At 37.5% G+C, this 25,514-nt stretch overlaps 1 protein-coding gene across 5 annotated transcripts in view; it reads left to right on the top strand.

Annotated features, from left to right (window-relative positions):
* The window catches only part of TFPI (tissue factor pathway inhibitor), a 205,651-nt gene that overhangs the window by 166,081 nt on the left and 14,056 nt on the right, over positions 1 to 25,514 (top strand). For 3 of the 5 annotated variants that reach the window (XM_042822639.1, XM_042822640.1, XM_042822642.1), the window contains 2 exons: positions 10,619 to 10,692; positions 23,869 to 23,987. In XM_042822639.1, coding sequence (XP_042678573.1) covers positions 10,688 to 10,692; positions 23,869 to 23,987 — 124 coding nt within the window. In that variant the 5' untranslated portion in view covers positions 10,619 to 10,687. Of the gene's footprint in view, positions 1 to 10,618; positions 10,693 to 15,512; positions 15,716 to 23,868; positions 23,988 to 25,514 lie in introns of those variants that run through there. The other 2 variants (XM_042822641.1, XM_042822643.1) reach the window with 2 other exon arrangements.

Genomic DNA, 25,514 nt, shown 5'->3' with positions numbered 1-25,514 from the left:
TTTGTGTTTCTGCCATAATTTTTTTTTCCTAAATAGTTACCTTTATTCCAGTTCCAGATATTCCAGATATTGTTTCTAGGTTTGCTATTGTCTGTAAGTTTTATGAACTTTGCATCTTATGTTAATTTCAATGGATTTTTGTCAGTTTATTGCAAGATTATTATTTACTTGGCATTTAGAATTACTCTGGCATAATGTAAAAATATACTCCAACACCCTTCAAACTTACTGTTACCCAAATGTTTTCTGAGCCCACTAGTTTCAATTTTATTTCTTAATCCATGATTAAATGGCAGTTGCTACTGTATTGCTTGCTAATGAGCTGTAGTTAAACTGGTTAAACATACTCTATTATCTATTCTTAACTTTCCTTACAATGATCTGGATTTCCTTGGCCACTAATTCAACCACATGATGTTTTTCAAGTGTGTTGCTAGTTTTATATGTGGGGAAGATAAACTTCAACAGATTTTTTTCCATCTCTTCATCTTGAATGGATAAAGAAGGGTTTGATCTTCACAAATGCTTTAGTTGTGTTAGTAAGGGCAGTTGTCAAAAATTCTAAAAATAATTGTACTTTTTAATATGAGCAACATTAATGGCAGGTAATATGAGAAAATATCGCAGCAGAACTTCATATTCTTCATGTAGTATGAGATATCAAGACATAATATATATTTCTGCAGCATATATAACAGATCATTTATAGAGAGAGATTACTTTCTGCTACTGTTACTGTGGTGTGCTTCATTTGTTTTTTAGGTAAAAGGGTCAATTGCCAATGTTATTTGAACTTCTGTCAAAAAGTCAGGTTTAAAAAAGTGTTGCAAAGAATGAATAAAGAAAGAAACATAATATGTGAGCTGATAAATTATTCCCTCAAGTCTAAAAGTAGAATTAACATCTGTTGCCTGCTGTGGCTTTCTAATTTTTTTGTGGGATGAATACAAATGTCTGACACAGCAGGCTTTCTGTCATGAGGGCACATGTGGCAGCTAAATCATCCCTCCAGCACCAAGACAAAAAAGGGCAGTTAGTCACCAGCAACACATTATGACACTTCTTAAACTGAAACCAGAAATACTGCTTTTCATCAAACTCTTTTCATCAAACCTGGTTCAGAACAGATATTGTATTAAATGGAGTAGGAGAAGTCTGGGGAGCCTGTGTGTGATCTGACCTAAGTTTTGAAGCCTGTATGCTAGTCCAAGGCTGAGGAATGTATGTTGGAGTCTTGGCCATAAAGTAGATTGATCTTTTTGTTAAATGTCTCAGAATGATGATTCAACAGTAATGATTCAATTTAACGGTTCTGTGTCGAGAATGTGGTTCTGTATAAATAGCCAGCTGTGTTAGAGCATGGTTCAGATATCATACAATCACAGAATCACAGGGATTGGAACAGATCTCTGGATACAACCTATTCCAATTCCAGTTCCCCTCCCTTAAAGCAGGTTCCCTACAGTAGGTTACAAAGGGAAGCATCCAGGTGAGTTTTCAGTATATCTCCAAAGAAGGAGCCTCCACAGACTCTTTAAGGAATGCGGGCTTCGCTCTCTGCTCTGCACTGCTGAAATAGAAAGCTTATATTTTGTCTTACGGAGTTTGTGGAAATGGACAATGTGTTACTCCACTGAAAAAAAAGGGTAGAGTTCTGCTGCAGTTGTCCAGGCCTGTGTCAGTATCAGTGTCCTTTTTGATTCACTTCTTCAGGCCTTTGTTGCACAAGAGTTATTAAATTCTTTGGCTAACAGGCTGGTCTCATTAGGCACACAGAAAGCAGTGTGTGTGTGTGTGTTCTCCCTCTGCATGGTGAAAATTGACCTGCGTTGCTGACAACCTGCATCTGTATCACATATTGTCTGTGCATTAAATTGCTTCTTAATGACTTGACTTTTCATATTACGTAATGATTAATTGCCTGTGGTGCAATTCTTAATTTTCAGATCCTGTTCATGCAAAGTAGAACTGTGCTATACTTTCACAGAATCAAATAATACTGACAGGTTAACTTCTTAATTCCTCAGTGACGCTATACTTTATACTTATCTGATATCATTGCTCATTTCTTTATTTTCTTTTCTGATTTTTCTTTATCATTTTTTTCTTAGAAGACTTTATTTTACCAACTAGTTTTACCTCATAGGTCTCTCTTTGTCCCAGTTTACTGAAATGCCTCAATAATTTGATTAGTATGCTTAGTTCCTAGAAAGTATTGCATGTAAGGATAAAAAACAAAATCAACACAAAAAAACCCAGCAATTAAGCAAACACTACAAAACCATGATGTTAGTGACTTGAATAGAATACTAACTATGCACTGAAATAGGCCAGAACTGGGGCATACCTCCCTTCACACCCCCAGTGACTGATCTGCTTCTCTGAGTAGTGTATCTAAAATCTGCTAGAGCCAGACAGCTGCACAGATTTGCCAGATGTTGAAGTATCTCTATGCCTGTGAGTTGGTAAATATTCAGAGTTCCACTGCATTCCACTGAAACTCCTCTTACTTTGGAGGAAAAGAGGTGCTCTCACAGGTAGCCACTGTACCACCAGAGTTTCCGTGTTTTTTTCATATTACATATACTTCACAAAAGTTTATTTTATTCTATGCACAGATGACTGTGTTTTCTGCAACCTTCTGTACTCTTCTGTAGAAGAGTACCACATACAAAATGCTTGCTATGTTGAGCAACATTTTAAAACAGATGTGGTGTTTTGTTTGTTTTTTAATCTTTTGGAAAGTCCAAGTACTTAAACTCTGTATATCAGATATATAGTAAATAAATGACAATTTCTGCCCTGGTCCTGTCTTCATCCTGTACTTACTTTAATAATCTGTACTGCCTTGATTTGTGTGTCTTCTAACAGACCAAGGTTTCATTGCCCTAGTGATAAAGCTACACTGACTAGACTCTATTTTCAAGCCTACTTTGAAATAAAAGGTAGGCAGTTTTTTTTCTAGGCACTTGGAAAGTATTAGCATAAGGGAAAAAGGTCCGTTAGCGAGCTAGGAAGAAAGTTCCAGGCTGGTTTTGCTCTGTACTGTGAGGCTGCCTTCTTCAGAGCTGCAGTGCTTTTCTTTGATTCCAGAGGCATGGAGTGGGTTGGTATGCACTGATAAAGGGAAAAAATACATTTTTTTCCCCATTTCTCAGTGAAAACTACCACCAAAGTCACAAATGCTTCTTGAAAATAACTGCAGGTAACTAAGTGAAGTATTGTGAAATGTCATGTTTTTCACCAAACAGCGGTAATCAGTCACCAGCAAACTAAGTTTGGTGTTAAGCACGTGCCCCATGATATGCTCATTACCCAGGCAATACCTAATTGATCAGTGCCCCCTTAATTGCATAAGCAGAAAAAACTGGTAGCCCATTACTCATGCCACTATTTGGTTAATCATTTTTCTGTTGTCTCCTGTAAGCAAAAGATTGATAGCTAAGAAAGATTTTGATAAGAAAATCAAATGTGTATACTCCCTATCTAAGGACCTTAGATGATACATACATGCATATATACACATATATATATATATATATATATACATATGATACATAGGCTACGTTTACTAGGAAAAAAAAAAGGAAAAAAAAATGTTTACTGAGAGGGCAACCTAAATTAGAATGAATATTTTTATTTCCAAAAATACATACAAAATCTTTGTAGGGGTTCATCTTTAAATAAATGTGTGTCTTGCTTTGGGCAATTACAACTTTTCTGGGTTATTTTTTCCTTCTTTCCAGCTGGCCTGTCCACCTGCCCGCTGTTTGTGTCCAAAAAGCACAGGTCAAAAACCAGTGAGATGTTTTTAAACAACAGAACACATTAGTCATGACAATGCCTGTGTTCTTGATTACAACCTGCAAGTAAATTGCGTGCTGACTTGTATCACTGAATAAACTAATGGACTTCATGTTGAGAAAAAAATCATAGAGGTGGTGGTGTAGAAGAAAAGAAAGATTAAATTGAATATGTTCTTGTGCATGTATTCACAAAGTATTACTTTCCTCATGAATGACCTATTACTCAGAAGGATGCTTTGTCTTGTTTTCTCATTAAATTTGACTTCATCTGAACCACACTAAAAGAAATGAAGTGAACCTTGAATTTAAAAAAATACTGTTGCCCTGTTGTCTGAATGAATATGCATTGTCTTGCATGCCTATCTAGAACAAGTCCTGAAAAAACTTCATTTTTCTTATCTTCATTATCAGCATTTGAAGAATTCTAACCCCATTCTGGATCCGCGTCTTATTCAAGTTCTTTTTATAGATTATATGTCCGCACTTCAACTTTTCTTTCACTAGTTCATCATTAAAGGAATGAAAATGAGAGGCAAGTTTGCAATTTGGCATGCTTCAGATTAAATCATCGGTCGTTCTACTTTGTGGTCCTGATAAATGAAATGGACAGAGTTACAGGATTCCTGTGCTTAGGTGTAAATAACCATCACCTTGTTCCCTTCCGTGGAACACAAAGTGGGGGAATTAAGTTATTTCTTTAAAGCATAACTGAAATATTTATGCAACTTTGATCCTCAAAATAAACCAAAAATGCTTCTGAGAATGATTTGCACTCAGAAATCCTTCTGACTAGATAGGAAATGCAGTGCGGTCCTTAAGATGCTTCATGGGCTGCAGACCTGTTGACAACCTTATGTTCAAAGTAAAGGAATATTCTGTAGTTCCTGCAGTTTTCTAGATAAAAACGTATTGAGTTCTTCATGTTCTGTATCTTGGAACAGTGCTCTTCCCACTACTCATCTGACTCTTCCAGTCTGTACAGCATCCTGAAAGCACAAGGCTGCATGTACAGAAATGAGCATTTAAAAATGGCAGTTAACCAAAGGTATTCATGCTCAGAAGAAATCACAGTGAAATGTATGATGCAGCCTTTCTTCTTTGAATATTAATTCAAACATACACACAAAATTTTTTTTTTTTCCTCATGCATGTTCTCTGATCTCACTCCTGTGCATCTTTCACTCCTGAGAGGTAGAGCAGTAGAACTGCTAGAGATTTCTACTACTAGAGCTTCTGCCTTATGTGATGTGAATGTAGGCTTTATTTACAGTCAGTGTGATGGTTTTTCATTGAAACAATGGATTGTAAATCCTTGTAATCTCTTCCAGTGTTAGGATAACATACGCAGTCATGAAGATTGTGTATTATCACTGAATGGCATAGCCTGCTCAAAGCATGTTATGGCTGTAAATAATCACTTCCTCACCTGATAACAATTTCTTTCCCTTTAGGTTATTCATAAGCAGCTGAAACAGAAAAAAAAAAAGCAACCAGCTTGCAATAACCTTGATTCATAATTGTGTGTATTCATTTGGCCTCCTGCCCTCCTCACCTCATGTCACTTATTTAACATTATCTCAGGAAAGAAATCCAAGTTTCTGATTGGACTTTGACTATTCTTGTATGGTTTTCTTCCTGGATTCAGTAGGTTCTCTGCTGATGATCAGAGATGTTTGTTCAGCTTATGTTCAGATATTGAGAGGAAATTGCTTCATTATCTGTATTACTGCAAGTAGTTTGTATTAAGAGCTTCCTTGAAATTTAAGTGCAAGCAGTGACAGCCTTGCATGTATGAGGATTATTCTGTGAAATAAATATGTATGCTTGCATTAGAATAGTCATCCAGTGTATTAGAGCTGACTGTGTATTACACTATCTTGGCTTTGGATGGGCTTTGTTCCCCTGAAGTGCAAGGAAGCAAAAACTATGACCCCTACTCTTCCACATGCTGTAAAGAAATAAAACAAGCTGTCAGGTTTCTGCCAGAATCTAAAAGAGATTTGTGTGGTATTGGAAAGAAATTGTGGAGGATCAAATAGAAATACAGAGTAATACTTAATCTTCTTTTACCAATAGCACCCAGGCTTTATGAAAAATCCTTCCTCTCGATGTGTTTTCTTATTAAAAAGGTCTAATTTAGGGAATGTGGATGGAGACTTCAAGCCTTGATCCAGTTTCACAGTGATGTTTAATAAAGATTGATTACTGCAGTCTCACAAAATTAGTAGCAAAAAGAAATCTCATTGGTAAATAACCTGCTGTAGGTTTTGTTTGGAGAGGCATGCAAAAATGTGATGATACGTTTTGACTTTTGTGTTGTCTTTCACAGTGATTATGAAAAAGGTATCTATGTGAATGTAGTATTTTGGTGGGCGATGTTTGTCATTTAAAATTATTCCTCCACTAGCTAGTATTTTACAGAAATTAAATTTGATGTTTTCCTTAGAAGTTACTGACCAATATACTTTTGCTGATGAGACAAAATTCAGTAGTAAATACAGTTTAATGTAGATTTCCTGTGAAATATTTTTCTCCTTTGTAAAAAGACTTCCTTCTTGCAGTTTTGTTACTCATGTGTTTCAGACATAAGCACATGCTTAGGGGATCTTGGCTGGTCAGCATCCCAGATGTTTACTCTTCATTTTGAAAAGATTAAGCCCAAATGGAAAACTCTTGTGCATAGCATTATGTTCTGTTTCCTGTCTCTTGAGACAGGCAATCTTGCAAAAGATCTTTTTCAAGTTTTCTATTTTTGTTGGTGCACCATGAAACTGTTTCTCATAGGAAGTGTGTTGAACCCTGTATGTTAGTTGAAGTCATTTCTCTATCAAAGAAAGGAGCTGCTGACTGCAGCTGGAAATTGTGTGAAGCTGCCAGTACTTCATGGTTTCAGTGCAGAGCCGTTAATTGGTCCAGCCTGAGATTTAGTGAAACACCTCTGAACTTCATCTTCTGGTTTGTAACAAAATCCAAAGATGTAAAAATTTTTTTGATTTCAAGGCTGCGTTATAAACATTTTTTGTAAATTTTCATTGGAACTATTCTGACTTTCCACTTACATGATTACTTGCTTTATCTGATAGGAATTCTTTATTCATTGCCCTTTTTATAACCTGTCTCTTCAGAATAGGATCTCTGATATTTAGACTTCCTATCCATGTTTAATCTGCTCATAATGTAGTACTTATTCTCAGTTGCTGGAGAAAAAGAAAAAAAAAAAAAAAAAAGTAGTACTGGGAAAATGAGACTTTTGTCTCACTGCCAGGCAGTGTGAACTTTGCTGAAGATGGATTAGTATTCTGTTACCTGAGAAGCACCAGTAGTCCTTAGCTTCATGGAGAGTATGAGCATGGCACAGGACAGACAATTGTTCTATGCCTTCTAGGAGTTGCAGTTGCCCTGTAAATAATCCTCTGGTAAGTAGGCTCATTGCAGGAGCACTGTCACCCAGGAGCAATTGGCTTTTTTAAATAGTCTGCTTTCTTCTCATGAGAATACCTTAGGAACTTGTTAGGCTTAGATACATTTTCTAAGATAGCAGCTGAAGACAGCCATGGTGTACGCAGCGTTTTCAAGAAATGTTCTCGGTATCTTCTAAAGAAGCCTTTTCCTCTCCAGGTAATATGCTTGGCTTGTCTGCAAGCCAGTGAGTTGGGAAGTAGTGACCAGGCTCAGAGAATACTGGAGGTCTTCATCCTAGGAGTTGGGCGTAATGCTTTGTTTCATTTTTCTGCCAGCCCTTCAGTTTGCTGTTCATCTGGTTGTATTGTCCTTCTATAGCTGGTATAGCGATTAGGAGTGAGCAAGAGGATGGAACACACAAATAACAAGGGCAAACTGGCTGAAGAGCCACTCTAGGCAAGAGCGTAATGACCCTGTCTTTGAAGTGGGGTGAGCAGAAGGAAGCAGATTTGACATTGCAGTAGATGCAGATTTGGCAAGTTTGTTAGTAAATACATTGTTACTGCTTAGACTTCCCTGAGCTGGCAGCAATTGGTGGTGTCCTCAGCTGCCACTTCCTACTGTTACTCATCCTCTCAAAATACTTTTCTGAAAGCATATTGTGAAACTCCTGTTGTTGCTCCTTATGTCATGGTCTGAGCATCTCTCATGTCTACTTTATTTTCCAGCCATATCATAGAGGAGTATTCAGCCTCACAGGTTGTGAGAAGCTGTTGTGTTTAAAAACAGAAAAACAAAATGTCATAGAAGGCTGCTTAGGCTCTCTTCAGAGGAGCCTCTATAACCAGTGGCTTCCAGTAAAATTCCCCACAGAGAAAACAATTTTCATTTCTGTTCATTATTTATTAAGACCAGGGACGTACAGACATGCTCATAACTTTCTCAGAAATCAATGCAAAATACAGAGACAGGAAATAATGCTCGTTCTTGGTCATCTATCTAAATGTTCCATTGAGTTTCATTTTGGTTAATTTAAACAAGAGATGGAAACAGTTGAATACTGCTATGATAATACATCTATAGTTGATAACTGTAATGGTGATATAATGCATATCAAGGGGGTTTGGAAAAGTGTCTATAAGGAGGCTGACTTTTTAATAATGCTTAAGTTACTAGAGCTTGAAGATTGCAAACATGTAGATTAATGTTTCTCTGATGGTTTAGCTTTTCCTCAAGCCGACTAAGGCAAGAGGTGTTGTACTATTTTCAATAATTACACATTACATTTAATTTTTTATATAGACCTACCTAGTAAAGTATTTTGGAATGTTTTTTAGAAATATGTCAATGTTATATATATATATATATGTATACACACACACACATTTAATTATGGTGTTATTGTGTATATATTTATATATATATGTTCCTGTGTATATACACTAGAATTGAGCATTTTTGTACGTATAAAATATATATTCAGAAATCAAGCTCTTAGCAACAAAAGCAAAGAATGGGCATGCTTTCTCACTGAAAGAGAAGCAGTTCTGAAATTAAGTGAAAACTGAGCTAGTAGTTATTTCACAAAGCATAAACTTATCCTAAGGCCTTATCTCTGTCTATAATATAAGTCAGACTAACTTCATCCTGAATAAGAAAGAAATCCTTTAAAAAAAAATAAATAGGTAACTTTATCATCTGTTTCCAGATAAAATATCTAACTGCTTACTGCTGCAACAGTGACATCCAGTGACTAAGCCAGGAAGTTTTAGACTTAATCTACGTTTTTATCAATGCTGAAGGACATAGATAGAAAGGGAGGGTTATTTCCTAAGATTCTTAGTGAAATACTGAACAGATGATAAGTAGGGGATCCATGAGAATGGAAAACAGTGAATGGGTGATTAATTAAAATTATGTGGATGTTGAATTAGCCATTGTGTCTTTGAGAATTTGACATGGTATGAGCCAAGTGAGGAATAAATTATTTTTAAACAATTGATTTCTCCACTGAGACATTGTTTACTGAGAGCATGTAGCATTTCATATAAGTTTTGATAACCTAATAGTAACAAGAGTTCAACTGGCAGTATCTTTTACATATTTTGTTTCAGGTAAAATCTACCATAGGGATAAATTCTGCTGTACGATGAAAAAGTTTCCGTTTCTATCAGATTTATGAAATAAATAATTAAGAAATGTTTCATGTGTAAGGAAGGTGGCAAATTTCATACCACTCTTTCATACCTGATTCTGTTTTAATTAAAGTCAATGTGAATTATGTAATGAAATTTAAATCTCACATGGCTTCTGGCTCTGAAGAATAAGTGGTATTTAGTACTGACCTGACCCCCTACTTCCTCAGTTATTCACATTTTTTGTTGGAACTTATTCTTGAAATATTGCTATTATTCAAAATGCTATGTGATATATTCTGTACTTTGTTGTTGTTGTTGTTGTTGTAATTGTACTAAGGAAGTAACTTGCGTCTGTGCTTTTCAAAAAGACAGTAATACAAACAAATTATTTAGAATTTCAGCTTTAAAGCGTTCCAAGTTTCCCACTATTTTACCATTTGGAAATTGGTGAATGAAGAAGTAATTGTAAAATTATGTAAGATCATAAATGGAGAAATAAACTGAAAAACTGATTAAGAACCGATAGCACAGCTTCAAGAAGCCCATGCAATGGAAGTTATGCTGTGCCTACTTGCTCAAGACTCAGTATTCCTTCCAGGCTTCTGCTTCAGATTACTGAGAAGTATGGTACATCCTCAGACTCAGAAATGTAGGCTGCTTCTCAATCACTAAAATAATTGGAAAACTTGAAAAGTGAAAAACTTGAGAAATATATTTAAAAGATATTTTAGAGTACTGCAAAAGTAAAGTTACCGTGATGTACTGTATTCTGTGGAAAGTTGTAAAAGAATTAAGCAATAGAAAAATGAATTGGCATCACTAGGGGGCAATAAAACATCAGAAATATCTATATTGTTGAAGAAGAATGCAAATAGTGTCACACCCTCACTGACAGAGTGACTTGTGTTATGACCTGAAGAACAGCTTGCATAGGCAAACACTTCTGTGTTTCTCCCGCTGTGTTTTATTGCCAGTCTTTCCTCATGGATTATAGATTTCCCCAAAATAATGTATTGTATATGCTTATTATTGTATATAGTGTATATTGTATATGCATAAGGAAAAGTTTGTGTAATGCAAATGCTTTGCCTGCATTTTGTCTCAGTAAAATAGAATTATTTGACATTTGCTACAATTTTTGTTTCTGAACACCACCGCGTTCAAGTATAACATTTTGCTAAGACTTACCAATTTTGCACAAATAAAGTAAAGCTGTATAGTATTGGAAAATTTAAATCTGAAGCTCACTGTCTCTCTCTCTGTCCACTTCAGCCTTTGTAATCTTCAACTCAGATTGATGACAGAAATTCCAGATGACTGCTGCTCCAGTACTCTTAAGCTATGAGGTTAGTTATTAACCATTTTCTTTCTATCTTCCTGATGTTCTGCTGGTACTGTGTATCTGTTTACTGATAGAAAGGTAAGAAGGCTATTAAAAAAAAAATAGAGCTGTAAGACAATTTTGGGGGCACAATTACAGTATAAACTAAGTTTGTGTCAGATTTCTTAATAGAAATTTTTGGAGACACAAGCAATCTTGAAAGTATTTACAGAATCACAGAATTGTAGGGGTTGGAAGGGACCTCTAGAGATCATCGAGATCACCCCCCCTGTCAAAGCAGGTTCCCTAAACCAGGTCACACAGGTAGGCGTCCAGGCGAGACTTGAATATCTCCAGGGAAGGAGACTCCACAACCCCCTGGGCAGCCTGTTCCAGTGCTCCGTCACCTCACTGTACAGAAGTTCTTGCGCACATTTGTGCGGAACTTCCTATGCTGCAGCTTATGTCAGTTTCCCCTTTTCTGTCTCCACGTACCACTGAAAAGAGACTGGCCTCACCACTATGGCCCCCACACCTCAGATATTTATACACCTGGATCAGGTCCCCTCTCAGTCATCTTTTCTCAAGGCTGAACAGACCCAGTTCACTCAGCCTTTCTTCATAGGGGAGATGCTCCAGGTCCTTCACCATCTTTGTGGCCTTCCACTGGACTCTTTCCAAGAGGTCCCTGTCTTTTTTGTACTGGGGAACCCAGAACTGCACGCAGTACTCCAGATGAGGCCTCACCAGGGCAGAGTAGAGGGGGAGGATCACCTTCCTCGACCTGCTGGCCACGCTCTTTTTAATGCACCCCAGGATGCCATTGGCCTTTTTGGCCACAAGGGCACACTGCTGGCTCATGGCCACCAGGACACCCAGGTCCCTCTCTGCAGAGCTCCTCTCCAGCAGCTCATCCCCCAGCCTGTATTGGTGCATGGAATTATTCCTCCCCAGATGCAAGACTCTATACTTGCTTTTGTTGAACCTCATCCAGTTTCTTACTGCCCAGCTCTCTGAATGGCAGCACAGCCTTCAGGCATCAGCCGATCCTCCCAACTTTGTATCATCAGCAAACTTGCTGAGGGTGGCCACTATCCCCTCATCAAGGTCACTGATGAAGATGTTGAACAAGACCGGACCCAGCACAGACCCCTGGGGGACACCACTTGTTACAGGTCTCCAGTCAGACTCTGCACCACCGACGACGACCCTCTGCGCTCTGCCAGTCAGCCAGTTCTCAACCCATCTCACTGTCCACTCATCTATCCAGCACTTCCTCAGCTTTGTAATAAGGATGTCATGGGAGACAGTATCAAATGCCTTGCTGAAATCAAGGTAGACTACATCTACTGCTCTTCCCCCATACACTCAGCATGTGACAACATCATAGGAGGCCACCAGGTTGGTCAAGCACGACCTCCCCTTGGTGAACCCATGCTGACTACTCTTGATAACCTCCTTTTCTCCCAGTTGTCTGGAGATGACATCCAACACAAGCTGTTCCATCACCTTTCCAGGGTTAGAGGTGAGGCTGACAGGCCTGTAATTACCCGGGTCTTCCTTCTTGCCCTTTTTGAAGACTGGAGTGACATTGGCTATCCTCCAGTCTTCAGGGACCTCCCCCATTATCCAAGAGCTCGCAAAGATGATGGAGAGAGGTTCAGCAATGACTTCCACCGGCTCCCTCAGCTCCCATGGATGCACCCCATCAGATCCCATGGACTTATGGACCTTAGTACTGCCTAGGCGTTCACGGACCACCTCTTTCCTGACTAAAGGGAAGTCTCCCATTCCCCAGACCCTCTCACTAACCTCCAGGGTGTGGGAAACCTGAGGGGAGAGCCTTTTCACTGAAGACAGAAGTGAAGAAGGCATTCAGTTTCTCTGCCTTCTCAGCATCCCCCATTACCAGAACCCCCTCCTCACTTAGTAAGGGGCCCACTCTAGTTTTCCTTTTCTCTCTGGTTTTCCTTTTGCTGTTAACATACTTGAAGAAGCCTTTTTTTTTATCCTTTATCACTTTAGCCAGATTCAATTCCAGGCAGGCTTTAGCCTTCCTCGTTGCATCCCTGCAGGCCCTGACTACGTTCCTATATTCTTCCCAAGTGGTCAGACCCTTTTTCCACATTTCATGGACCACCTTCTTTCCTTTGAGCTTGTGCGTGAGCTCATTGCTCATCCACACAGGTCTCCTCCCTCCTTTTCCCAATTTCTTGCTCACAGGGACGCACCGATCCTGAGCTTGGAAGAAGAGCTGTTTAAATGCTGACCAGCTCTCAGAGGCCCCCTTGCCTTCTAACACCCAAGCCCATGGGAGATAGCTCCAAGTAGGTCCCAGAAGAGATCGAAGTTGGCTTTCCTAAAGTCCAGGGTAGCAATCCTACTTTCTGCTTTGCTTCTTCCACTGAGGATCTTGAACTCCACCATCTCGTGGTCACTACAACCCAAGCTGCCCCCGACCTTTACTTCCTTAACAAATCCTTATTGGTGAGAATAAGGTCCAGTAACACCCTTCCCTGTGTCAGTTCCTCCACCACCTGCATCAGAAAGTTGTCTTCAACACACTACAGGAACTGTCTGGACCGTGCATGCCTGGCCATGTTGGTTCATCCAGCAAATATCTGGATAATTGAAGTCCCCCATAAGCACCAGTGCCTGGGAACGTGATGCTACATTCAGTTGCTTATGGAAGGCCTCATCAACCTCGTCCTCCTGATCCGGGGGCCTGTAGTACACACCCACAACAGTGTCATCCTTACCTGCCTGCCCCTTGATTCTCACCCACAAGCTCTCCACTGCTACATCACTCTTCCTCAAGTGGAGTTCAATACATTCTAACTGCTCTCTCGCATAAAGAGCAACTCCACCACCCCACCTCGCTGGCCGATCTTTCCTAAAAAGCACATAGCCCTCCATTACAACATTCCAGTCATGCGAGCTGTCCCACCACGTCTCCATGATCGCAATGACATCGTGACCTCACGACCACGTGCAGAACTCCAGCTCTTCCTGTTTATTTCCTATGCTACGTGCATTAGTATACAGGCACTTAAGAGAAGCAGCATCTCCTCACCCCTCTCCAAGCCTTTGAACTCCATCGTCTCCACCCATCAAGTTCTGTTTTGAGCATCGAACTGCCCCCTCAGTCCCCTTCCCCCTTCATACCTAGTTTATACACCTGTCAGTAAGTCCCACCAGTTTCTCGGCTAGAACCCTCTTTCCACATGGAGACAGGCTGCTTCTATTTGAAGCCATCATGCCAGGTGCCGAGTAAATTGCCCCTTGATCAAAAAAGCCAAAACTTCTGTGTTTGTACCAACTCCTAAGCCATTTGTTCAAGAGATGGGTTTTTAGGATCATCCCGGTATCCTTCCCTGCTACCGAAGATACAGATGTAATATCCACCTGCACACCTGTTCCTTCAACTACCCGCCCCAGCCCCCTGAAGTCATTTTTGATAGCCTTCAGGCTTTTCTCATTAACTTCTTCACTGCTAGCCTGTACTATCAATAGTAGATAGTAGTCAGAAGGGCAGATCAGTCTGGGAAGTCTCCTAGCAGTGTCCCTGACATTGGGGGGATATGTCATTTTGGGGAACATAGGTGATGTTATTTCTACTACAAATTTACAGGCAGATTTTTTTTAAAAAAATCACTGTATCATTTTAGTATTTCTGGTTTGGTCCATTTGACTTCTGACTCCTAAGAGATGCACTACCAGATATCAGTTCCTAACGCATGGGCCCCCAAAATGTTTTTCAAAAGTTTAATGTTACATACTTGACAGACTGCTTCCATTCAGCTAGCTCCTCCTGGAAGCTCTCCCCTTTATCTGAGCTAGGAGCTGTTAATTAGTAACTGTATAGTGGAACCCAACCCCCAATATTTAAGCTGCACCTTTACATTTTGAGTGCCTCTAGTCCCTCTCAGGGAAGGTAATCCATTTAATTATTGATCCAGTTAATAGATGGTCAACTCAGCTGGCTACTGACTTTGCCCTGAGATGTGTTGCAGACATGCTTACAATCCAGAAACAATAGACAGAATATCCAAAATGCTACCAGAAGCAATTCTGTTTCTTTCAGAACAAATAAGGCTGTTAATTGGATTTGAGAAATTTCCTATCTGTTTCAGGATGTTGATGAGCATACAAATAAAAATCCTCCATGAAAGTTATTTGATTCGCTTGTTTGCCTGGAAATAATTGCAGTTGGTTACAGCTGCTGATTGTATAAGTTATTGTTCTTCATCTGTTCCTTCTGTTGCTATTTAATTCATTTCTTGGGAAATTCCCTTTGTGTTGTGTCCAGGAACAGGATTCTAGCCTACTGTCTTTATATGGGCAAGTTAAATGTCTCTGTCTTACAGGAGTACTGTGGCTGAGAAAAGGGTAGGATACCATAATTATGTTTACCTTTAGTTTTAGTACATGCCAGCATACTACACAGGAGAACTGTGTATATTTTACTAAAGGCAGCATAGCCTTTAGCATGGTCAGGCTCCAGATACTGCATTGTAGCCTAGGCCTAGTGTGCATAGCATGGCTTTATTTAAAAACAGATGAACATTAAAAAAACAAACAAACATAAACAACAAAAAGAAGACACTAGAGTTATAAACTACAACATCTCTGTCTTAAATATGCTGTGAACATGGCATTCTCCTGAATCAAAGTCTTCTAGGAATAAATAATAGAAAATTCTATAGTCTGTATGTTCTTTAAAAGTGTATTTCGAGTTAGCTAGTGCTTTTTAGAGAGCAGTCTGCTCAGGCAGATCTGAAAACTTGAAACAGGAAACTTCCTGGCTGCTGCTGCAGATCTCTGACTTCTACCCAGAGTAAACCTCTGTGCTCTGCAAAAGCAGCCACGACTAGCTGATGAATCAACAGGCAGGGGGCTGCTCTAGAAAGATCAGGTTGCAATTTTGCCCTTGTAGTTTTACACCACACCCCCACGTATTATCTTAAGCATGAATTAGTAGGGGAGGATCACATTCAGCACTGATTCAAGAATTCTTACTGAGTTCAAGAACTGTTCCTAGGAGTTTGGTGAGTACTTTGTGACAAACTTTGTTTTATGAATCTCTTTTTTAGCTGGTAGAAAAGTGTCTGCTGTTAGGTTTTCATTACAATGTAGTAGATGCAGTACTCAAATATTTAGATTCCAGAAATATGTACAGATTAAAAAGGGAGGCTTCTGTATGGAGATCTGAAACAGGGCAGCAATTAATGTAGCTTTACAGATATTAATGCAACTCATCTTTGGTTGTCAGAATGCCAGATTAAGGTATTTTTAGCTCCAAATAAGTTTAAGATATTTCAAAGAAAGTCATTAGTTGCAGTTTGAAGGGGAAAAAAAAGAAAAAAAAAAAAAAAAAAAAAGCTCTAATTAATTAAAACAATTCCTCTTGTACGACAACTTCAAGGAAGGCTTGACTCAGACATTATTGTGCTAGGCTATTTCAAATCCTTCTAAAGTTTGTAATGTTTGCAGCAGTTAATACTATGAGAACGTTTAAGGAGAGGCAAATTAATCTGATGTTAGTACAAATCAATTTCACTCACAGTGTGTTACAGAAATTCTCAAGGAAGTAAAACACTCAGACAATGGATAGTGAGGGAGGCTTGCAGACTTTAGTGATCCGACCATCGCTGGGGACTTCTTCAATATCTTATTTAAGATAATCTGCATAAAATTCATTTTTAGTAACTGTTTAATGAAAAACAATGATATTAGTCCGTATTTAAAAAAAAAAAAGAAAAAAGAAAAAACTCAACTAAATTAAGATTTAAATAATGGTTCTAAAAAATGTAACTTAAAAGAGGAAAAGGCATGTAACAATGAGAAAAGTAGAGAGGACAACAATTTAGATGGGGAGAGTATGTGAAAGGTCAGTGTGACTCATACTATAGAAATTAATCATCAAAGTACTTCATGGAAAACATATAAAGATATAAACCTTCCTTCCTGAATGCCTTACAGACAGTTGCAAAGACAGGAAGTCCAAGCTGTCAGTACAGATATGAACATCTAAGGCAAGCTTAAGTAATTTCTAGGCATCTACTTGGGAAAAATTGTCCTTTTTCTTTTGTAACCTTCCTCATATTCTTTAATTCTACTAGGAGAGAGTTTGTGGTCACCTATGAAGGTGACAAACACTTATATCCCTACTAAATTAATTTAGATTTTTATTTAAGCTGAATTTGAGATACGTAATCATTAAAGAGTTTACATTATGTGCAATGCATGCAATTAGAACAATGCTAAGGAGCTGGAGAACACAATCTGCTTTGGCCTCTTTTCCTATCACATACATCCCGTATAAATTTTCATTAAAAAGTAGTCACATGAGCAATTACTTGATAAATCCACATCTTTCATTTTTTAATATGGCTTTTGTGATAGAAAATATTCAACTATACTTTAAATTGACTTTCTTTTCTGGAAGTAAACTTTCAGTAATTCAGTTTATTCTTTCTTTGTGTGCTGTTTGATTTGCAGTCTGGAGATGAATTGGATTTCAGCTGTCATTGTACTTATATGATCTTCAGAGTGCATTTAGCCTTTCAGCGCAGTGTCCACACTTACTAATATTGCTAATGAAAACTCAGCTGTAACTCATCTACTTAATATTCTAAAAGCAGAATATGTTAGAGCTGTAATTTTATGGTCTTCTTGATTCAGGGCTGTATGAACAATTAATGTAATCCAGTTATGAATTCTCCTTAATATTGGATGTTTTGTGGTCAAAACTCAAGTCTTGGGAATTATCAGAATCTTGTATACTGCAATTTTGGAGCATGTTATTTACTATCAACTTCAAAACTTCATGCTTTTTGTTTGGATTCTGTTTTGAACAGTCTTTTATCTTCTCTCTTAAAAACTAGGAGAGGCTTGCGATTCTTAAAGAAACAAAAGCTGTGTAGGTGTGTTATTTAAGGATTGGAAATGGGGTCTGAATGTCTACTGACCTTCACACTTAAACTATCTTTAACTTTTTTTTTTTTTTTTTTTTTTTTTAAAAGAGAACAAACTACCCTCATTTCTGTGTGTTTATCTTATGAGGCTGTATTTATTTTACTTTACAAGAGTATGGGACAGAGTTTCCCTGGGGACAGAATGAAGCAAAACCATATGGGAAGTCATACAATTCCTTTCCTGTCAGTTACTTCACAATAAAATAGATTTATTTTTAGTCCTTTTAATTTTCGCTTATAACTTTGTTCAGTTTCCTTAGGATTTTTCCCCCCTTTGCTGTTAATGCAACTGTTCATTTTCTTCTGTTAGTGTTGTTGTCACCTTTCCTGATGTGTGCCACACACAAGTGATTATACCCTCCAAGTTACCTAGTTCATTTGATTTGCTCTTTAGACAAAAAAAATAAAACTAAGCCTTTTAATGTGTTGACCCTAGTCTCAAGAAAGTTCAGCAACCTTCTTGCAGAACACAGAGATTTCAATAAACTGATTTTAAAATAACTATATTAGTTATAACTATATTATAGTTATAACTATATATTATAGTTATAACTATGTTAGTTATTTTAAAATAACTGATTTTTTAAATAAAAATATTAATATTAAAATATATTAAAATAACTAAAAAGTAGAAAGCAGACATTGCAACAAGTAATTTAAAAATAGTTGAATTATAAGAAGGAAATACTGAGCTGGTACAGTTTGAATTAACATAAAGTTGTGCATTAGTGTTTTTGTGTGAACATTTTCTACTTTTCTCCTGAGTAACTGTTAGTCATTTGCTGTCATGTTCCCCTGGCCTCTCCTCCATAGCTTTGTTGAGCTCATTTAAGTTCTCTGTCTGGCTAGCTATGTTGTTTTATTTTGGTTTTGAGTATCTGCAGGGCAATAATGTGAGGCAGTATGAAGCTGGGGTATTCCCAGTGGTCGTAATTGCAGCATTAGCTGTGCAGTAATCCAGTGTCACACATCGACTGAACTTAAAAGTTTTGCTGTATTCACCTGAGAAAGATAGGGTGAACTAAAGTTGATTATTGACAGAACAAGAAAATTATTATTTTGATGTTGATTATGCGTGCAAAACGTGATTTGTGATGAGGTTTCATGTTAATTGGCAGGTAGGGTTAAAATTAATCATTGTGGCAGATGGCTTGCTCTTATGCCTCTTTGTAGTAGCTGACAGCTACACTTAGGAGCAGTCAAGGAGCTATGTTTCTGTAGTGTGTACAACTTCAGAATGTACACACCTGACACGTATACAGCACTGCAATGATTCAATCCATTAGAGAAGAGCTAAAAGGACAGGTTAGAAGCTTTGTAATGTTGATGTTTGTTGTTCGAGCTGCGGTGCTGGTTGCTAAAGCCTAACTAATTTTACTGCTTGTCTATTCTGTTTGCTTTTGTGATGTGAGGGTAGTTACTGTTAGGATGCTGAAGATGTTCCCTGTTTGAAAATGAAATCAGTATTTTTTCTACTATCAGCTACTTTTTGTACTAAACTTAAGACTTGGCATCATTACGTGAATCCTGTATACACCTTCACTGCTTAGTTTTCTAAATCTGTTCAATACAAAGTGCTTATGGGCTGTATTTTGCATGAAATGTAACAGGACTGATTTGGGTGTATTGTTTTCAAAGCGCAGGATCTACTATGTGGTTGTGGTAGGCTTTTGGTTGTTTTTAGATTTGTGAAATAATGTACATTAGTGATTTGATTTGGTACATGGTTCAAAATCATTTGGTAGGAGCAGATTAATATTTCCTTTCACTGTTGAAAGATATGTCACAATGAAAACAGGGATGGATGTGAGTAGAGATTTACCTCAGATTGGAATATGACATGTTACATAGATGCACTTGTCACATATAAAGGAATAACTGACATGCTAATATGGTGCCTTGATTTGCATCATTAGTCCTCTATGTGGTGGAAATAGAAATTCAATTAATATGCAATGGGGCTTCTCTTCTGCAAGTATGAAAGAAAGGAAACAGGCAGGTGGAATGTAAAAACTAAATGCAGAAACTAGTTGCATTAACATCTCTTCTAGTCACAGAAGATATTCTGTGATGAGAAGATCTTGACAAAGGTGGATCGATGTGCTAGTGTACAATTGTCATGGTGCTTTCTCAATCTTTTTCACTGAAAAAGCAGTGCTTTCACTGCTTTTTCACACACAAAGCAGTACCTAAAGGGAAACTGGATATTGCTTCAGGATAATTTCGCACAAAGAAAAATCTTTGTCAAGACAGTACTGCCAGAGTGGTGGAAGGGAAACAATCCCTCTTACTACTAATGTTTTGTTTTACTTTTTAAACCATTCTGTTTTATGTTGTCAAATCAACATGTGACTCTGAAAATAAATCTTAGCAGAAGTCTAGTTTGGTAAGGCTGGGAAGTTGGCTTAGCTCTTGCATTCTTGCTGAGTGTAATGTGTCTTTGTTCTAAAAAAAACTCAGACCTTTAGTAACTAGCCCCCAAGATAGTGACACTCAAGAGAATAAAAGTACTAACGATGCATCATGGTGGGATACATCTTACCAAACAGAGACATAAATGTTGGTTAGTGAAACTGACGTGAAAACAGCTGGTGTTTTCAGGACTAGGATGCAGATGCATCTCGAAGATACATCTCAACATCTCAAAGTTTTGCATAGCCTGTGACTTGCCTTTCAATGTAAAGGGACACAATTTTGTTAGAATTGAGAAATGGTGTGATAGACAGTAAATAAACATGATAATTCAAATAGCTATAAAACAGCACATGCAGTAAAAATGCTTTCAGGCAACTCACTGACTAAACAGGCTGAGAAACAATGCTACAGGTATGTTCAATTAATCATCTGCCATACGCCTTCTGGAGGGGTGGTACAAGATACTATAGGGCAAATATAATGTCTGAGAACTATGGTGAGCTAATAAAAGTCTGTTTTTATAACAGAGGTGCTAATTAGACTTCCTTATCTTTAATTTCAGGCTGTGCTAAATTTAACTTTCGACTACACATAGCCTATCTCCTGCTATTTGTTCTTCCATGTACTGTATTCTTTGTCTTTTTCCTTTTTTTTTTTTTTCTCTCCCTACCATTTCCTGTGCTGTCAGTGTGATTGAGTCACTTTTACAGTCATTACAATGTCACTTTATGGCATTTTCTGAAACTGTTTCTGGCTACTACGGAAATGCTAGCTTTTGTTTTGCTTTTTCCCATTAACTGGTTAGAGATAAAAACCATGCTGAAAAAACAGCTGTTTCTAAACATTCTGGTAACTATAGAAATTGTGCAGAACATTCTGCTAAATAGCCGTACATTAAAAAGGGCTCAGAGAGTGCAGCAAGTTTTCTACTTCTCTGGCCTTTTCTGCTAAAAACAGATAATTTTTTGTTATTTTTTTGCATTTAGGTAGAAGGGTAAAAAAGTCCTGGTTATGTGAGACCGAATAATAAAGATCTTCATCATGGAATTTCCTTTATTGTTTGTGGTCTGCTTTCTGTAGCTTGAGAGAAGCGGGTGGCTTTACTCACAAATGAAAGAGTTTAATTAAGTCAGTAGCCAAGTCACAGTGTTACAACTTCATTCTGCTATCAGGCAACTTGGATGTTGTCTGTTTTCAGATATCAAAACATAACTAAAAGCTGGTTAGTTTGTGAGCAGCAACCTGCCAGTTACTAAGGAACCATTCTTAAGAATTCATGCAAATTTGCCTTGCTGACATTTTGATGTATAGAAAAACCAGTATTAATGTTGAAATGACCTCTGGCTGTTCTAGATTAGAACCTTGCTGGAGTAAGGAGCTATTTGTACTCCCCAGATTTTTCACGTTCTGGTCTCAATATTCAGACCAATTAACATGAATTACTGTGTATCCAAGACATTTCCTAGCATTCCCATGCTGTGCAATCCTTCACTCAAGTTCTTTGATATTTTACTGAGCCAAATGACATAAATCAAGTATTTTGAATTGTGTTTCCCGTAGTAATGCAATGAGAAATAGAATGAATTAAAAATGCATGATAAAATAATAAGAATGAAAAATCAGTGTCATGCTTGCAGCTCTGAAACTCTGTTACTGGGCAACTGAGTATGCAGTCGGAAGACTTAGGCATTTCTAGAGGGCTGGGATTGTTTAGTTTAAAAAGCACTGCCAAGTTGATTTTGATCCTGGATTTTACTGTTCCTTAAGGAATTAAAGGGGTTAGGGATTTAATCATTTCACTACTAAAACGTGTACCTTCTTCATCCAATTCCTACCTATGCATGACGTAGTGCTCTTGAGAGTGTATGACCCTGGGGGAAAGTTAGCCAGAAGAGAGACAATTCTTGCCTTGCCAGTAGACTTTGCAATAAAACATATATTGGGTTAGATAGCAGTTTCTCAAAATGAAGAATTTAGACTAAAGCATCAATAAGTCTTATTTCTGATGTGATCCACTTTTCAGGGAAAAATAGGAGTTAAATGCAATAATAGAATTACCATAATTTAGAAAGATTTTTCTTCTCTATAGTAATGCACTAATTAATCTTCAGAATCATGTGATGACTATTTGTTATGGTAGCTCATGATGTACATAATTCTGTTTTGAAGATTTTTCTCCAGATGGAGAAGAAATTTATTTAGAATTTTCACTTTTGGGTGATTGTCTTACATTTTTCTTCTACTTCGAAACAGACTTGGGGGAATATTTGGTGACAATAAAAATGGATTTACTAAATTTTGCAATCTAGAATCTGTACTGTGTAAATTCCTAGAAGAAGGAATAAAGACCTAAACTAAAATGATAATACTGAAATTGGCATTTCAGTAAGACTCTTTTTTTCCTCTAATAGTGCATTGTTTTCAAAGATGATCAGTGAGGGGCGATATGTAGGGGGAAAACGTTCACCAGTTGTAGAGGGAGAAAATTCTGTCTCTGATTTGACGTTGAAATACAAGAGCAATTTCTGGTTCTGGCACCTATTTTGAGCTGCTATTACAAATTGGTGGGGGGGTTTTCTGTGTGTATTTCACCCTTCTGAGACATCCTTGCTTGTGTTTTCTTAAATACTATTGTGATGTTTTTCTTAGCTGAAGATATACCAGTCAGAAAAGTTTAATCTCTTAAAGATGGCTCATATTTGCCACCTGCTGTAGCTGTAGCATCTCTTCAGCTCTCTTAATACAAAGCTGTATGCAAACATCAGTGACAAGCTCTTCTCTCCTCACAGACCCTCTTGCCCTCGTTGTTTTAGCATGTTTGTATCAGCTGTTTTCATAGACGAGAATACGAAAACACTGAAGACCAAATAGTGCCTGTAGGCAAGGAGCTTCCTACTTAATAAGATTTCTGTGAAGCTGATATTAAACAACTTAGCCAAAGTTTAATATTCTACTTAAAGAGAAAAAGGCATCTATAGGGAAGGAGATATTGAGTCTATTCTCTAATTAGATTTGAGGGTTCCCTAATGAACTTTTAATTAGTTTGGAAATTCTGAAAAATTCTTTCTAAAAATTCATTTCTAAAAATTTAAAGTGAAGGTTTTCCTGAGGTGCTTTCGTATATGTGTGTACAGCTTGACCTTTCACAACTTGAACTTGCCAATAGCTATGAAATAAAGATGTTTCCTTTGTGTGAATGACTACAGCTATACTGCTCTTACATAGAAAAGCAGTATACTTATTAATTAAAGGATTCAATATTAAAAGGGTCTGCAAGATACAAAATACTGCTTAAAAATTAAACTCCATGTTGCAGAAGTTTACTGCTGTGAATTGCAATTTCAAGGAACCTGATATCTATAAAATGATGAGATACTTGTTTAAAAAAAAACCCACAATCCTATGCTTGACAATGAATCCTAGGTCTTCAGATAGAGTAAAACTTATTTGGAAGAATTAGAAATGTCAGTCAACCATGCTTGTGCAGTTGACGTTAAAAACTGCTTTATATTAAAAAGTGCTATGTTTTAATTACTTATGGATTCTGGAAAATTGTTTAAAATTGTTGCTTAAATTAAAAATAATAGCAATGCATCTAGTCTATACTGGAGATGGGATCAGCTGAATACAAACACAAAATCTTGTCCTATTCTTCACTGCGCTTACAATGCTATGCTAGTGTATCTTATATTCTTTTGGAAGCTCATAGTTTGCATATATGCCTGAAAGCTATGTACTACCTTGCTAATAACTTAGACAGAATTGTCAAGGAACTTGATTTAAGTTTACGTTGTCGTTTTTTTATTCAGGAAGATGAAAGGAAGAAAGAGGGGATGTTTCTTACCTTTAACCTTTATCCTGCTGTTTGTCTGTATCGCTGGGCATGCAGCTGATGACTCTGATGATGGGGAAGAAGAGGATGTTCTGGGTAAGACTTGACAGAAAACTATCTCAAATTTTAAAAAAAAAAACAACGAAACAATGAAAGAACACCATGATAAAATGCACTGTAGATGTAAATTTTCAAGGAAACTTGAAAGTTGAGCTAAGTGTAAAGCAGTGGTAAAAACAAACTTGCCTCTAAATAGTTGGGAGCAGCTTGGATTTTGCATTAAGTTCTAGCAAAATTGTTAGCCAACTGTAAGGGCTTTTGTTTCTCTTGCTTTTTGAAACATCTAGTGCTAATCAAACTTGGTATGTCAAAATTACTCCCCCTTTAGCTCTGCTTTAGGATCCCTGGGAAACTTCAGTGTTGGTGGCAAGGAATGTGCAGGTATAATTCAGATTTAGCTTCCTATGCGAAAAGAGAGAAGTATGATGAATAGCACTGTACGTCTATATTGCTCTCTCCTGTGCGCAGCTCTCTTCAGTCACAGTTAATCTGCAAAGTTTGTTCTAAAGATAATACAATTCTGGATTGCTCTGTTTGTTTTCCTTGGCCTCACATAAGTTCTCTGTATAATTCCAACTGATCTATTACAGATGGATAAACAAAAACTCACCAGTTAGTACTTGGTGTCAAGAAAAATAATGTCAGAAGTGTGACTTAGAATGAGGGAGGTTCTTGGATTCTCTTACCATTACAAGGTTGTTATTCACTGTACACTTTCACTTCATTGATATGGTTTACACTTCTATACTGGGTATCAATGTAAAATATATTTTAGTTTTATCACAAACAATTTTGAGAAAGCAGATGAGAAAGAAATACTTTTTTTTTGGGCAGTATTAAAATGATTCTTTTCCTTTTAGAAAATGTTAACTTCTTTCTTATGCTGCAGAGAATGATGTAGTGAATACCTCTCTCATTTGACAGGTCTAATTTTGAAGACTTACAAAGAATACAGCTAAGGGAAACCTTTTGTTATTGTTGTTGGCAGATTAGCTGCACACCTCTTGTCAAATTTCCATCTGGGTTGTTTCTTTCTTTAAGTCTTTTATAGCAATAATTCTTGGGACAGAAACTATTAATTATGCACAATCATGAAGTTGCTGCAAATGAAGGGAGTGCTTTAATACCATGTTGATATTAGTCACCACATTTTAAATTATAAGCCATTCCACATTAGTGCTATACTTAGCATGCTAATGTAGTCAGATGAATTCTTACAAAAGGAATTTCTTTCTCTTTAACCTTGACGTACAGAAATGCCTTTCTTGTTTGAGGGCCTACCAGTATTCTATTACACTTTGTTGCCACGCAATTGGTGACAGCACAAGGGCAGTCTGGCAAGGCAGCTTCTGATGTTTGTGTTTCATTGAATTCAATTCATTGAATTTCCGTGTGGAAAAAGTGGCACCCATTGACATGGATCGACTCTTGCTGAATGTTTATGGAGACCAAGCACTGGATATGAGCATAGTGAGGTGTAGTGGGTAATGCGTTTCAATAGTTCCAACAATGACAGTGGTCACCTCTGCAGGTACAGATTTCAAGACCATGGCATGCAGACTT

This window comes from Centrocercus urophasianus, unplaced genomic scaffold, assembly GCF_019232065.1.
Source record: "Centrocercus urophasianus isolate 14NV4802_14NV808 unplaced genomic scaffold, USGS_Curo_1.0 seq_20, whole genome shotgun sequence".
In the NCBI taxonomy this organism is placed as follows: domain Eukaryota; kingdom Metazoa; phylum Chordata; class Aves; order Galliformes; family Phasianidae; genus Centrocercus; species Centrocercus urophasianus.
Note: the sequence above shows the minus strand (reverse complement) of the source record. Positions and strands in the feature narration are given on the sequence as shown.